Source organism: Triturus cristatus, chromosome 11 (assembly GCF_964204655.1).
Source record: "Triturus cristatus chromosome 11, aTriCri1.1, whole genome shotgun sequence".
NCBI lineage: Eukaryota > Metazoa > Chordata > Amphibia > Caudata > Salamandridae > Triturus > Triturus cristatus.
The window spans coordinates 109,735,637-109,752,315 of NC_140594.1; the positions used below are offsets into that span (position 1 = coordinate 109,735,637).

General features: G+C 44.8%; 1 protein-coding gene across 8 annotated transcripts in view; it reads left to right on the forward strand.

Annotated features, from left to right (window-relative positions):
* CABIN1 (calcineurin binding protein 1) overlaps positions 1 to 16,679 on the forward strand; it is a 1,566,474-nt gene that overhangs the window by 1,461,842 nt on the left and 87,953 nt on the right. For 7 of the 8 annotated variants that reach the window (XM_085634628.1, XM_085634623.1, XM_085634621.1 and 4 more), the window contains 2 exons: positions 5,962 to 6,256; positions 10,715 to 10,882. In XM_085634628.1, the coding sequence (XP_085490754.1) occupies positions 5,962 to 6,256; positions 10,715 to 10,882 (463 nt within the window). The remainder of the gene's footprint in view (positions 1 to 5,961; positions 6,257 to 10,714; positions 10,883 to 16,679) is intronic. The other variant, XM_085634626.1, reaches the window with a different exon arrangement.

Below are 16,679 nucleotides of genomic sequence, written 5' to 3' on the forward strand. Positions count from 1 at the left end.
TTTAATCCACCACTAAGCCAAATTAAGGAAACTCTAGTATTCTCGTGAACCCAAGCTTCAGAGAACATGCATTATCTGAGGTACTCCCAGGGAGACCTCTAAAATCAACATTGTCCACCGGCACCAAGAATTCTGCGTCCCTTGCGCCTATTAATGGTAAGTGCGTGCCTCTTATGTGACACTTCATTACAGACAGGAAGGTGGTAGTGTGTTGGTAACTCTAGTCTTGTTTTCCCATTAGATAAGGGGACATTAAGTTTTATGTTGAGAATGAAACTAAAAGTAGCAAACTTCAATATAAACAAAATATGATTAATTAAACTATTCACATATGACAAGTGATAGCACCCTTGGTGGATAGAAATGTTGCTGCTGCTGGTGAATAAAACAAACTGGCCTGATAAATTCACAATTTCGCTCCGTCAGTTGTTGATATGGGGGCTAGGGTTGTTGTTGCGTGGCAGCAGGGGCTGAGACGAAAAAGGGAGGTGGACGGAAGGGGGCTAATGGGGTGTAAAACTGTACCCGCCGCAAGTAAAAAACAAGCATTGGCATAGCCAATAGGTCCCGCATTTGGGATCTTATAAGTGTTTAGCCATGCAATAGTTGATGTTGTTGCACCAATATATTGTGCAGCATAAGTAAATACTTTTAAGGTCCCAAAAGCGAGACCTATTGGCTATGCCAATACTTGTTTGACCTTTTGTCAAAGGCTTTATGAGACATTGTCTCCAAGTATGGAAGGATGTCTGCGAGCAAAGCTGGTTTTAACCCCTGTGGAGCCTGTCACCGACAGATGTCGTTGACGGATCTAAACCTAATCTGCCTTTGATTTCTCGAGCACAACCACGATGCCAAGACCTGCGTCAATTGTCATGCCATACACTTCAATTTTGCCCCGTCCATCGGAGTCATCTGACGAGATGAGAATGTCGGCATTCATGGCCTGGCTCCGTGGTTGAGCCTGCACCAGAGCTGGCTCCGTGCCTCCCCAAGTTTCCTGGAGCTGGAGAGACCCCAAGCCAACTCTGTGAGTTTTATGAGTCCATGCACCGCGTATTTCATGGGTTGTTCCCGCTGGCGTTCCAAGGGGCCCCTACTGGATTTCTGCTGGCAGGCTAGCCCCCCTGTGCCAGTCGGACACCTTGGATCCTTGGAATAATCCAGACTGATGCCAGTGGAGCCATCTTGACCTTCCTGGTCCAAACCCTGCACAGGAGCTCCTGTAAATAGAACAATAGCCCAGCACCATCGTTGCGCCAAAGGGGACCCCAACTTCCTCACCCAACACCTCCACCCTGAGAGCTTGGTGGTCCTAGCCTCCACATCTAAACTAAATCCTGGCAGGGAATCCAAGGGGCTGGATACCTTAGGCAAGAAAATGTTTTCTTCCACCAGCCTGGCACTGCGGTCGGTGAACATCGCATGCCTTTTTGGGCCGATACTTCGACTCACTCTGAGACTCAGTTGCCCAGGTGTTGGTTATGGTTTTGGAGCAGGCTTGAGTCATACTCTCCCAAGCTATTGCTTACAGGAGGGACACAGCCATGTTTGCCATTCACTGTGGACTTGATACAACCAACTCATGGGCAGGACTGTTTCATTGTCGGTGACAAGGCAGGCTCAGTGCTAGAGCTCTTCAAGGACAGCAGAGCCATAGAAGGAGCCTTCAGCCACGTCTCTACCCGCCAGCCACAACGGCATGCAAGCTTCCCAGCCCCTGCGTGGCCGAGGATACAGACTAGTGGCCTCCTGGGTGAAGTTTCAGCAGCCTCTATTGTGGATTTTGGTGAGGCTGCTGGGCTTTATGACTTCTTGCATCCTGCTTGTGACACATGCCTACTGGTGAATGCCGGCTCTGCAGTGGAACCTGAAGTTCCAATGGGCGCAGCTTCAGGGGAATCTCTCCAATATGGTCCAGATGTTGGAGGGCACTGCAAAAGATCTGCAATGGTAGTTAACTGCAAAAGATTTGCAATGGTAGTTCACGAACTACAATTGGGTCAGTGGCAGACTTATCTCCCTTCCCCAACCAGATCTAACAGTAGTGACAGATGAGTTACTCCTGGGCTGGGGCGGCCATCTGGGAGAGGTGGAGATCAGAGGACTCTGTTCTCCGGCAGAATACAGACTCTTCATCAACCTGTTGGAACTCCGAGCGATCCAACTGGCATTGAAAGCCTTTCTACCCTCCATCAAAGGAAGGCTAGTGCAGGTGTTCACAGACAACACCACTGCCATTTGGTACTACTACAAGCAGGGTGGGGCGGGGTTGTGGACCCTTTGTCAAGTGGCCCTGCATCTCTGGAATTGGTTGGAACATCAGGGCATTTCTCTAGTGGTTCAACACATGGCGGGATCTCTGAACACCACAACAGAAAATCTCAGCTGAAGATGCCTAGCTGATCATGAATGGTGCCTCCATCCGCAGGTAATTCAAGGTCTCTTTCAGCAGTGAGGAGAACCGTGGTTAGATCTGTTCGCCACTGCCAAGAACATGCAATTTCTGCACTTCTGCGCGCTGGAGTTTCCAAGGTGGCTTTCACTTGGAGACTCTTTTATCCCGAGTGGAGCACCGGCCTGTTGTACGCCTTTCTGACAATACCACTCCTGCCCAGAGTTCTCAAGAAGATCAGGAACAACTGAGCCCAAGTCATCCTTGTGGCTCTGGACTGCGCTTGGAGAGTCTAGTATCCCGAGCTCTTGAGCATGGCCATCAGACCTCTGATGACGCGGCCCCTTCGGGGGGATCTTTTGTCGCAGCAAAAGGGGAGGGTTCTGCACCCAAACCTGTCCTCGCTCCACCTTCATGCGTCGAGATTGAGCGGCGACTGTTGGCAACCATTGACCTTCCGCCCAAAGTCTGAGATATTATCTTGGCAGCTCGGCGTTCCCTCCCCAAGACTGTATTCGCCCGCCGTTGGTGCAAGTTTGTGGCATAGTTGCACAGCCAAACAGGATGACCTCTTATTTGCCCCCTCCTTTCGCATGTCCTGTTGTTCAGCCTTAACCTTGCTCAGCAGGGCTCTGCATTGGACACCTTAAATGATTATTTATCTGCCATCTCCACTTTCCTGCGGCTGCCAGATCAACCTTTCCTCTTCAATTCCCCTATTATAAATAGATTCCTTAAAGGTCTCCAGCACATGTATCCACCAACTCCATTCATAATGCCTCAATGAGACCTTAATTTGGTTCCTACGTTTCTGATGTGCGTTCTCGTTGAGCCCCGTCATACATGCCCTCTTAGGCTTCTCACCGACAAGACTGCCTTTTTGGTGGCAATTACATCTGACAGGAGGGTCAGTGAACTACAGGCACTGTTATCTCAGCCTCCAAATGTGTCTTTCTTCCCCGACAAGCTGGTCCTTTGGACTCCGGTGTCCTTGCCAAAGGTTCATCAAGATTGCAGCTGAGAAGGAACAGAGCAAGGAAGCTCCTGGGTGTGGGATCACCGTTGTGTGATTATCCCGACAATACACGGCCATCTACTCACCTGTCTTGGATTTACTTGTGCAACTGCTGAAACACCTTAGAAGAAACTGGTTTTTGCCTACTGGTGAACCTATTTGTTGAAATGGCTCGAATCTAGCTTTTGAGCTCTGCCTCCGCAGACTCTGTGTTAATCGCTGCCGCACTGTCCAGCTTCCTTCGCGTGAGGTGAGACTGCGGCGAAGTTCCTGAACGGCAGAGGCCACTAGTGAAATGGGCGGCCCGTCATATGATTGATGCATGCCCGATACACTTCACGACAATGGTGAGTGCAGCTTCTGCGGATTGTGTCCCCCCATCTCCCTCTCTCCCCTGCCAAAGTGGTCCTGAAACTGGTGCGTGCTGCACTGAGAGCGTGCTGCTCGCCTCTCTGATGCTTCCCTCACTTCCTTCCCCCGAGACCGGCATTGTCCACCGGACTGCCTGTCGCCCGCTGCCAGCATGTGTCTTGCCCCATGCGAGTCTGCTGTTTGGACACACGTTCCGTACATAGTTGACCACTGGACTACTTTTCCTGGTGCTGATGGAAAGCCACTTGAAGATTTTACTCAGCATACGACGCGTGTGGAGCAGGCTAAGGAGACAGCATTGACTTGACGTTTCATGGCTAGTTCGCTGTCCAGGATGATGACATGGTTGCGGGTGTGGTCTTTTAGTGTGGGGATGGATCCGAGTTCCGATGACCACCAAGAGTCATTCCATAGGGCGGTGTCCTTACCAAAGAGGAGAACTTCCGTCTTGTCTATATTGAGCTTGAGGCAGTTGTCCCTCATCCAGGCTGAGACGTTCTTCATACAGTTGTGGAAGTTAGTCTTCGACGATATGGGTTCGGCTGAGAGTGATAGGACGAGCTGGGTGTCGTCATAGGAGATGATGTTGATGTTGTGCAATCTAACGATGTCCGCGGGTGGTAGCATGTAGATGCTGAAGAGGGTTGGGCAGAGGGATGAGCCTTGCAGCATGCCGCAAATGTTGTGCTTGGCCTGTGATGTGAAAGGAGGGAGTCAGACTTTTTGGGTGTGTCCAGCGAGGAAGGGTGTCATCCATCTGAGCGCATATTCTTGTGATGCCAAACTGACGTAGGCGATTGATGAGTGCGTTGTGGGAGTCCGTGTCGAAAGCTGCGGAGAGGTCGAACAGGATCAGGACGGCTGATTCCCTTCTGTCCAGTAGGGTGCGAATGTCGTCTGTTGCGGCGATCAGAGCTGTCTCGGTGCTGTTGTCGGTCCTGAAGTCTGGAAAGCTTTTTTTTAAAGTAAAAAATATATCCCAATTAGGTTTTTTTGCAAACCTATGGGATGCTTTGTTATTTTAAACAGATAAAAAGAACATGTTGGAGAGCATGCAAAGTTTTTTTTTCATTATTGTTTTCTCTTTTTTTTAATTTAGGGTTAATCAATTTCTTCCACTTCCTTAATGTGTATAGAACAGCTGCAGTTTTTGCTGAACCAAAATTCACCAAACCTAGAAAAGGCATCAAATGAGGCTGAACTATTTGTGAAATACTAATTTGGTGGATTTTAGTTTAGTTATATTTTTTCACTGAGAAAGCTCCTATGCAGATTTCCATTGTAGTCAAGAACTTTATTTTGAGTGTGGTGCTGAGTTGGGGACAAAGTTATTAGCACAGCAAACACTGTTTTGTCTATGGAGTTTTGTGTCATCCCCCAACCACAGATGGTGAACTCTGCCTTTCTGAATTCATTTAGTGTTAGTAACGTTGGGGGGGCCTCTCTACCAGCACAATTTCAACTGGCACTAAAGAAAAGGGAAATGCCCAGTGACTATGGACATCAGTTATCACTGAAAAAAAGAGCACTATCCCCATTTTTGCTATATTTTTACAAGTAACATATGTTTTTGTGATAACTGATCTGAAGAACTTCTTGGGCTTATCTGATATCTGCCTCCTTTTATACTGTCAATGAAAGAAAAAGCCTTTCTCAAGTGTTTTCAGTGCATGTTAATGTGCAAGAGCAAAGTGTTTTCCAAACATATGTATTAGCCTGCAGTAAATCCCACCACCATCCTATTGAGTGTGCATTCATTTCATAGGTTGGAGGGAGGCTCAGTCTTTATCTTGACATCAGAGGCGTGTGCAGGGAGAGGATGATGGAAGGAGAGGGCTTTATTTTCTAGTCTCAAAACGCAAAAATCAGATTACGATGTGTGTTTTTTTAATTAAAATAATTATTTTGCAGGTGGAAGGCTGGTGCCCTGTAATTACCAATCAGTAGTCAATAGTATGGAGCTGAACTAACCGAGGGAGGGCTACAGTGAATGAACTACAAAAGAATTAACTATTTCTCTAAAGAAATAAAATATAATTCACTGTTTTCATTGATTTTTCTTAACATCGGCGTGACATGCATTTCAGTTATGGAATTACATTGTACTTTTTACATGCCTTCTTCTGAGACTTTTAAGTTGGGACAGGCCTATCCTCATGTTGATTTATTTTGTGTTCAGTCAACAGGCGATGCACCATCAACCCCAAAGCACACAAAAGAGAGCAGAGACATCTTCTTTCCTTTGACACCAGTGTCTGTGCTCCTGACACCCCTTAATACGGACCTGGTGGCAACTGACAACCTCCTCCGGCTCGGAGACCTCCAACCCAAAACAAAGCCGACATCTTCCTCCTCGTCGTCGTCCTCCTCTGCCTCGTCATCTGTGGCTGCAGTTTCTGAAGCACCAAGGGAATCTGAGCAGCAACGGGGCCTGTCTACCAAAACAGTATCCAGCATGTCCTACCTCACGCATGGTAAGTTTGGCAGCTGTCATGGGTGATAATAGAGAAGGCCCAGCTGCTCACATATGAGATGCTGCTGTTGAAAGTTAGCCCTGGGGCAGAGTGTATATCTAAACTGGCATACATGGTTTTGGACAGACGACATTCCTCTCTCTGCATTGGTCAGTCAGGATGTCCATGAGTGCATGCCTAGGAGAGCCAGTCGCACTGAGTCTACATGCATTGCTGTTGGTTGAGGACTATGTACGGGAATCAGAGCTCAAAATAGACCCATCATAATTAAGCACTGTTTTGGAGGATGGAAGTAAGTGCAAATTTACCACCTTCTCCTCATCAAAGACTGCTAGAACATATTTGGATCAGAATCAAGTACAGAGTAGGGGCAGGATGCTCACGAGGTCATTATAAGCAGAGACTGCTCCGGATGTATTGATATTTGGGCATCAGAGCCAAGTACAGAGATTGGAAACATTGCATGCGAGCCAGTGATTAAGGTAATAATATATGATAATCTGAGACTGCAAAGCATGCTTGCCGGTAGCTAATGGTTAGGGACTGGTCAAGATGTATGGGGATCTGAGACTTGAAAGGGTACTTGTGGGTCTGTGATGGGCACAGTTTTCGTCAGAGCATATGGGGATCAGATGCAAGTACAGACAGTGGGCATACGCAAGTAGTTTTTTGATCAGCAGAGGCTTTTCGGCATACGTGGCTATGTAATCTATTCTTTTCTCCAAGATATTTCTCATTATCCAGGCTTTTTTCGTAGTCGTTTTGGAGGATGGGTAACATCTTAATTTACAAGACTAGTAGCTAGCACTGCTGTTTTTCACTCAGTTCCTGGGCACCAGATGCAGGTAGCTCAAACGTACAAGCACCATCAAAAACTAAGATATGACCCCCATCTGTCAGCACCCCAATGTAGCCGTGTAGGTACATTTTTGTGCATTTTGTTCAGTGCATGGGATGGTGATCATGAAGGCTAAGCAATCAACAAATTTTTTTGAGTCCATGGAAGTTAGCGACACATCTGAGTGTAGAACGTTAGTGAATATCAACAAATGTATCCAGGCTTGTTTGTTTCACCTGCACCCTAATTCTCACCACTACTATAACCCGCCGCCAAAGCAACCATCTGGGTTCTACCTAAACTAAAGAGGGCGATTTAGTCATCCACCCAAATGGATGACATGATCTAAAAAGCAGTGTGTTGCTACTGATTGATAAAAGAGGTGGTGCTCTAGTGGAAATATGGGTGTCTGATGCATTGAAGATTCATGACTCTTAGTACCAACTTGAGTAAGACACCCACTACACTTCATTCAAAGGGTGCTTGGATCTTGCAGCTGGCACTCCTTTGACCTGTATAAAATTACCTGGTGTTGGTGGCACCAGACTTGAATAGTCTGGAGCACATGTTCTGTCCTGAATTCATCAAGTTCGGCATGCATGCACTCTTATAATGCTCCGTTCCAGTAAGCACTTGTAACAATACTTCCAAAAATATGGACCCGCCTTTTGTAGATCCAAAAGGGTTGCACAGCCTTATGCACTAGTGTTTGAATTTCATCCACTTAAACCACAGTAATCAAGACGTTATTCTTATCGATCATGCTTTTATTCACAGTTAATCCATCACGCCAAAGACTCGAAATTCCACAATCTTATGCATGTTGCTTATTCCAAAAGTGCCCATCCTGGCCTATTCTAGAACAGTTAAACAGATTTCCGAGTTCTTCTATTTACGATCTTTACATCCAATGCATTTCGGTTTATTTTAAACCTTCTTCAGGGGTATCTGTAGTTAGTATGTAAAAGATATATATGCGTCTGTCAGCCACAAGATCATAATAATAATAACATCCAATCGCTGATTTAATCATATGACAATAACATGGAAAAATCATCTTAAATAACCCCGCGATAAACTAAAACATAATGTGAATTAATCCACCCCTCTGCTCCCGCCCGTGTAACATCCAACAGACAAAAATGCGTTTATACTTGTGTCATTATTAATGTGCCCCACGCTTTTAACCCATATTGCTCGACACCAAACAACCCCATGTTTCCACCAAACTCATATAGTGTGCTCATTGCTGTATGTAAACTCACCCCCCAACCCCCGTTCTTGGCACTTCTCCCATTATCCTTTATATAAACTCTTACATACCTGATGTAATCTACTTTTGCAAGCGCCTTGTTCTTCCCATACGTGCACAACATAACTGAATAACCACCCAATGCTCACTCACTTACTTAAAAACTACGTAACCAACCCCACCTGCAAACACCGTGATTAGCACGTATTGCGTCCACATGTACCCACCCCACCGAAACTCCTTGTTTAAAGCAATACCACCCATATTCTAAATCGTGTGCTTAAAAATAATTCACATCCTCAATTAATCTCAAAATCAACACATGCGTGAATCCCCGTAACATAACCTCATGTCCAGTAGTCACTTAATGTATATTAACTCCTTCATATCGGTATTTCTCATAAACAGTCTTTGACGTGAAAACGAATCCTCCAATGCTCTTTAATTATTTTCTTCCATCGGGTAATCCAACTGCCATGCAGAGTGCTAGGGCTAGGATGATTAAAATATTTATCTATGAAAAGTCTCAGCACAGTATGTTGTAGGAAGATGGTACACAGGGTCCAATGTTCAGCTTGCTGATGATACAAACAAGAGAGAAGTTAGCATTACTTACAGTTAGGTGTACCAGGAATTTAAGGTGGGTTCTCTCAGTGTCACGTGTGTATGAGAAACAGAGTCTTGTGCTCTGTGCATCGAGGTCCACAACACAGCGCTCTTTTCCATCTGAAGATAAGGTGCTGTTCTGAGGATCTGCCTGTTGGGACACAATTACGCAAGAAAATCACTGCTGAAGCTCTCCCTATGGTCCCATTTCTTCATCATGGGTCCTGGTTCACCTAGCTGTAGTTCTTCAGGGCTGCTGGTGGCTCTTCCTCAAGCCAGTCCTGTCACAAGACTGCAGCGTCTCAACAGACTACAGCCACTGGGTTTGCCCCCAGTTTGGGGATAACACCAATCACAAAATACTATTGTCTCTTCTTTCTGCATGGCCCTGCAGCTTAGGTGGTTACTCAGGTCCATCAGTCTTGGTCCCAGCAGTGGGGACATGAACATGTTTGTGTCTACCGTGACCGTGGTTGCAGTGAACTGGGCAAGCATAACATGGTATTCTCTTGGTGACCCTCCAGCCTTGGAGGCCACCATTGAAGAGGTTTCTTATCTGTCCAACAATGGGAGAGAGGAATCTTTCCCCAAGTTTAGGTAAGCACCCACGTTTTTTCAAAGGCTGATTTGTCTGAGGTTTTACAGGCGATGTTCTGTAGCTTCTACTGTGCATCACAATGGTTTGCATGAACCAGTGGAGACGATTCTTATTTTGGTATCTTCAAAGTGGAACTTACCCATTGTGATCAGCAGTCGCTGTACTGAAATCTTGGTTGTATCTTCCTTGAAAAGGTCCTAATGGTGTCACAGATTAAGCATTTCCTGGCTGCTTTCCCTGTTTTCTAAAGAGGGATTGGTCAGATCCCTTCTCATCTGTTTGTTGTTGTGAAATGTATATCAGATTTAACAAATAATTTCGCTCTGTAACTATTTGCGGTGCATATTTGGATTACAGAACACATTTTTTGGTACCAGCAATATCTGCTTCTTAACTAGAGATCTTCAAACACTATGTGTAGATGTACCTTGCCAGGGCCATAGCCTGTTGCAAAAAGATTGATGGCATGTCAGTATTTTGTCCTTGAGCACATCCATTAAATGTGGAATTAAAACTATTGTTTGAGTTCAAAATGAGCCTTCTCTGGATCGAAAATAGCTCAAGATTTGCAATTTCAGTGCTAAGCAAAGAGAAGGATGAGGGTCTACTGCCAGTTGTGCGCCTTACAGAGACTACTGAAGAAAAGTGGGTATAAGTGCAAGTATTTTTATGTATTTGGGTTTTTGTTTGGCACTGCTAACTGCAATTGGTATCCTCCGAGCAGGTGGTGAATATATACTGAGCACAGAAATAATAAGGGTAAAAGTGTGTTCTACTTGCCATTGCGCTGATTACTTATGTAAGTTTTATAAATGCAGATAACTGTGGTTACACTTGAATTAAGAATGGCAGGGATTATTTGAGGTGTGCAACACCATTGAGTAGAACAGAGCTGAGGATGATTACCTTGCATTAACTTGGAGAGTGTACCTGACACACACTGATTTGAGGTGTCTTCTTGAATTTATAGAATTTTAAGTACTGTCTTTGGGTACTCCAAAGTCCTCTTTTCTCAAGGCAGAATGTTGTCTGTCCCAATTCTTTGACATTACTATAACATCTTAGACTCAGCATTATCATTATGGCATCCAGGGAGCTAGCAGCATGAGTGATTTATATATTTGCGTATTTTCTATCTAATTTGTTTATGGTCTTAAATCTCAGCAGAGGATGAGGAGCTGGCGACTCCCTTGGGGGGTCTCGGATTTCAACCTCAAGAAACCCGCCTCTGCCAGCAGATGAAGATGGCAACTGTGGCCCCTTCTCCTGATCATTCTACTTGGAAGAAAGAAGTGGTGTCAAGTGCAAACTCTGGGCGTTGTTCCAATCAAGGTAAGTGATTGAGCAGCCCTTACGTACAATAGGCATTCTTAAGCAACACTTTACTGACAGTCCATCACTGCTGAGTGCCTTGTTAGGAAGCATCATACAAACTTTCACTTTTGTAGTTGGCTACTATGTTATATATCTTCTGTCTCACTATCACCTCGGATTGCTTGACTTTAGGGATCTCTGAATAAATTCCTTCCTTAATTCATCTACAATGTACACAGACAGTTGATCTCTCTCAGAGGGACTTTGAGTTGAGCAGCTGTGATTTGCCGAATATTGCATATAAAGGTGAAGCGTGAAGGCATTTGATTATACTCCTAACGAAGTCTTCGTTGTTGGCAATAAAAAGAAACCAGTCGAGCACTCAACATTAAATTCAGGCTGCTGATCAAAGTTGTCTAAATCTCTGACATTTTTTTGCATGTATACCAGGAAGAATGCATTACTAAGTAAATCGTATGTATACATCACCTACTCACAAATAAATCCTGTCTTTATCAAAGCAAAGGGCATTCAGACTACTTTTGTAGATGTTGGAATGTTGAAGTACTGAACGTCAAAATGAGTCTTGACATAATGTGCAATGTGAAGCACTGACTTTGTTTCACTAGAACTAGCTGAGCTTCTTGGTAAGTCACCATTAAAAGTTTGATTTTGCTGTCATGAGTTTCAATTGAAAGAAAACCCCAGTTGGTCATATTGCAGCTATTTGGATAAATATGCTTATATTAAATCACATTGCTGCCAGAAAGTGTTGTGCCAACAAAAGCTTGAATCTGGAAGGTTGTGACCCTAAACCCATTCATCTCTGTCTAGGAATTGCTTTCATGGGTAATCGGCAGAGGTGGAAGGGAGCCTAATGATGAAAGTATGCCTAAGTTGATTTTCAAGGGCCATATCTAGCTTGTTCTTCAGTTGAAAAAAAGGAGGACTTTACAGTTTAACATGGCTAATTCTAGAATTAATAATCACAGAGCCTAAGGACTGAGATGTTCATCTTAGGAATAAAATGTCTGCACATTTTGTATTCTTAAGCTTTTGTTTAAGTACATGGTTTATTGTTTTTAAAAAATTACCAATGTTACAGTCATTAGCATTTAGGGTTTAATACACTCAGTTGCAAAGTTAAACATCACATGTCCGCTGTAATCAACAGGGTTTACAGATTTTTCACTTAATAAGCTCTCTCACCATAGTACAGAATGTATCATTCGAAAACACACCCACCAGGGCTCCCAGATCTTTTTATATTTTGTAGCATTTCCTCTAGCTTAATAGAAAGTTTATTCTGCTTTGGCACAGTTGTCCATGCCCATTAGCCATTCTCCCCTTGTATAATCCATATCCCTTCTCCAGTGACGTGTTGTGCCTCTTTTCGCCATCAAGAGACCTGTTGCTATGAAGGCTTAGGCATTTCTAGGACCCTCTCCCATTGTTCCACTATGCTAAGAATCCCCACTTTAGAATCTTGGGGCCTTATTAAGATTATTGAAGATAGGATACTCCATCACAAATGTAGCCAATGTTTTGCTCACCATATTGCAATTGCATTAGAACCTATGGCACTTGTTAAACTGTGGACAAGATATGTTTGTGACAAAGTATTTAGTCTGCCACACTTTAAGTATGGCCCCACGTCCATGGGTCATTTTACCCCTTTCGGTAACATCTGTTGAATTTGACTCTAGTGTTGGCAATGACACTTATTTTGACTGATTCACTCATCTATTGTGTACCTTGTAATTGAGCAAGACGTTTGTATCCGAAGTTATTTACTAGGTTAAAAAGGACCTGTCCATTCCCACCAGTTCAGCTCTTGTTAACCGAAAGTGGTGTTGCTCAAGACAAGTTAGTAGTCTGCCACTAATAACCAGTACACTATATTCACTGTCCGCCTTTGTGTGTTGCATTTTGTGATGAAAGTAAGTAACGTGTTTCCCCATTGCCTACATTGTCCAACATAAAACTTTGTAGGTTGTAGTGCACAATTGAGTGACGCATAGAATTATAATTGCGTTAGTTTCTAACTGTTTAATGCTAGCAGGTACATTGGCGTGAAAAGGTGAAAACAAAGTGAAATGTCTTAATCCAAGCATTGTGACTTCTGCTTGAATATGCCAAAGGCAAGGCTAGAGTTTTTAGGGAAAACTGATTATACAATGTAGATGACATCTATGGAAGAAACATCTATCCTATGCACAATTGCCTTTATGTTACAGGGGTGAATAACTGGCCAGACCATGGCCTTTTAGGGTGACATTGCAAGGAGTTTTGATGTATCCTCTCATTTGTGTTCCAAAGCAGACTAAACTACTATGGAAAGAGGCTTTATTTGCAGGTCTGTGGAAACTCCATTCAGTGGCAGACCATTTTTAAAAGATGTAATTTTTGATGTACACTTCTAACCATAGATTTATCACCTTTTAAATCCTCACTGGTGCGACACTGAATCTAGATTTTTTTCTGAAATAGCTCCCGTATGCTGACAGGCGATACCATCATACTCTGTGGTGGCACAATCCCATCTGCAAGCCACATCGCTGAGCCACATATAGGCACCACGTTTACGCACTCGCATATAGGCACCTCCTTTGCACGCTATCACTTCCTCTTTTTCTGCACCCTTCAACGTGGATCCAAACCTCCGGTTCCCACTTAGCTCTTGGTTTTGCATTTTTCCAGAAGGAAATATTTCATAATATTTGACAGTGTGCAGTGATGTCTCCCCTTAAAACTAAAGGTTTAATCCATGCTGCGTCTGTAAGGAACAGATGTTGTTCAAAAGCCCACACAATTTTCGCATTTGGTGCCTTGCCTCCAAACGCCTCTTGAAGATCTGTGACACGTTCTCCTTGATGCATCTGAAGGCCATCAGAGATCGCAAATCAGGGCTTTAATAGCATTCAGCCCATCCTGTTGTCAAGCTCCAGGTTCTAAGTTACACTGGCTTCTAAGGTTCTAAGTTACACTGGCTTCTAAGTTACACTGTGTATGTTACTTCATGTGAAATGTTCCAATAGCAATTTCCACAACCTTGCACTACATGGAAAGATACTGGGTAGTCGTTTAGAGTCTTGGCTGAAAGCATGTGTCACTTTCCTCTTCTTCCAATTTAATCCTTGCATCTTCATAGTTTGTTGTCTGCCCTATAGTCGGCAGTAAAATATCACCAGGAGGTGGAGGTTTGATGGGATGTGAACCCTGTCCTCTTCCCCAGCGAATCAACCCTAATCTTCTGTAACTTTTTTTTTTAGTAGTATTTTCGCCTCATCCTAAATTGTGAGTCTTGAGGGTCTTTGTCCGTGGTCATGTCTTATTCAGTCTTTGCGGTGTCCGAACCCTATGTGAATGATCTCTTAATCCATGTTGAGGTTAGTTTTTTGTAAAACCTTATGATCTTTTTGAGGTATTGTAGCATTTTTTCCAAGGAGCTCAATTCCCTCCATTTTAAACACTTAAAAAAATAGTATAAAGAACAAGTAAGTTACCTTTCCTGATGCTCTTTATGGTGGCTAATCAAACTGCAGATTCCTCACCTTTTAAATCCTCCCAGGTGCCAGGCTGGATCCCGATCTGTTTCTGGAATGGCTCCAATACCCTGACAGGTAATGCCATTGGGTTCCATAGTGGCTTTCATTCTCGTACATCTTGGGCCTCCGAGGGCGCTTTTAATCCGCTGAAATGGGTCTCTTGTGCAGCCCCCACTGTCTCCTCCCTCCTTACTGCCACCAGCTTCGCTTTTCCCCACTTGAGCTTCTCCGCACTCCAACGTCCCACCCCAGGCAATACTCCAGGCTTCCAATACATGGCAATCATCCTGCAAACCATCCGCATTGCCAAATCTATAGAGCACGTGGGGGCACCTCCAGCTCTGCTTCACCTGTACAGTTCGACCAGGCAACTAGCAACGGTATGGAGATAGGTGCGACCCATGAGGTCAAAGAAGTATCCCCAGTTTTGCGCCCACTGAAGGGGAAGGTTCAACTGCAGAGCCATGGAGATATGGGACCTTCTGCATGACCACGCTCCAAATTTGCTCTTCCACCCACACCATGGACACATATTGTACAAGATTTGCTCCTAAATCAGCAACATTACACAGCAACACTGATATGGACCGAGCAGGGCCTTATCAGTTCATATCGATCCCTGTCCACCAAAGGCCTACCACTACAAGAACCGCATACTGCAGTTGGAAAAGCATCAGAAAAGAGGAGTGGACCTCAGCCCTCTCCACCCACTGGTCCGAGCACACCAGCAACTTGCTGAAAGCCATCAAGAAACTCAACAGCTGAATCACCACATGCGCAGACACCCTGGCGCTCCTCAAGCGTAACCTAGCAGCAAGAGCCCAATCACAGGCCAGATGACTCTCAGAGGAACTCAGGCTGACGAAAGGCCACTGTAAGCACCTGGAACAGAAATGGAGACCAAGTCAAGACACCACATATAAAGACATCTTCAAATCATCCCTAGATGCTACCACCAGTAGATATGTGACACAAGTGCACAGCTCTTGCAGATCACATTAACGCTGACAGGAACAGCAGCAAGGATTTCAACAGACCTCCTGCAACATCATCCCCTTACAAGACCTTTGCAACAAGCTCTCAGAATTCTTCTGCAGCAAAATCACCTCCATATAGAGCAGCTTCGACCCTCAACCGTACCCTGTCACTGCTCAACTTCCCATCACAGCTAAAGAATGAACCCTGACCTCGTGACCCACCGTCACCACAGTTGAAACTGCTGCTACCATAAAGACCATCCACGCGGGGGGATTGGATGCATTGCATCTAACTTTTGCCCCCACCACTCCTACACCAAAGTATTCCTACCTATCAGCGAAGCACGGACGTGCATCCTCAATGCCTCCATCGACTCAATGACATTCCCAGACACCTGGAAACGTGCCAGTCACACCCTTGCTCAAGAAACCATCCACTGACCCAGCCACGCTTTCCAGCTACAGACCCATCTCCCTCCTTCCATTCCTAGCAAATGTTTTAGAGAAGCTGATCAAACCATGCCTCACTGACCACCTCAGCAGCCACCAGCTCCTCAACATCACACAGTTCGGAATAAGATCCAAACACAGTATAGAAACAGCACTTATCACCAACAGCCCTCATTTTGCGGGAGCCCTTTGCAGAATTTGAGCCAGTCTCTCACCCTATCCTCTTCAGGCGACTGCACAAGATTAGCATCCAAGGACCCGCTCTCTGCTGGACTTGCTCCTTCTTAACGGGTTGAACACAAGTTGTCAGCCTGGCACCTTACTCCTTAGAAGCCGGCTAACTCTTTTGCGGGGGTTGTCAAGGTTCATTGCGAGCTGTACCCACTTCAATGCATATGTGATCCCTTTGGACAAAGTCATCTGCGCACAAAACCTCAACATCCTCTCCTACACCAACACACAACTCATACACTTCCTCTTGGACTGGACTCCCAGCAAAAGAAACAAGTTCACCGCCTGCACGACAGACGTCAGTAACTGGATGACAGCCAATTGTCTCAAGTTCAACACTGACAATACAAAAGTAGTGACCTTCACCAAGAACACCTCCAACTTGTGGCAAGCCGAACTTGGACCACACTCACTCCCAGCACCCACGCCAGGAAATTCGGTATAATCATTGACAGCAAACTGGAAATGAAAGCACAAGTCAACACCGTCACTGTATCCTGCTTCCACACCCTGAAAATGTCAAGGAAGACCTTCAAATGGCTCCGAAGTAGCATTTCAAAAACTGTCACTTGCGCATCCACAATTTTTTCGTAGCAGTTCCCTCACGTG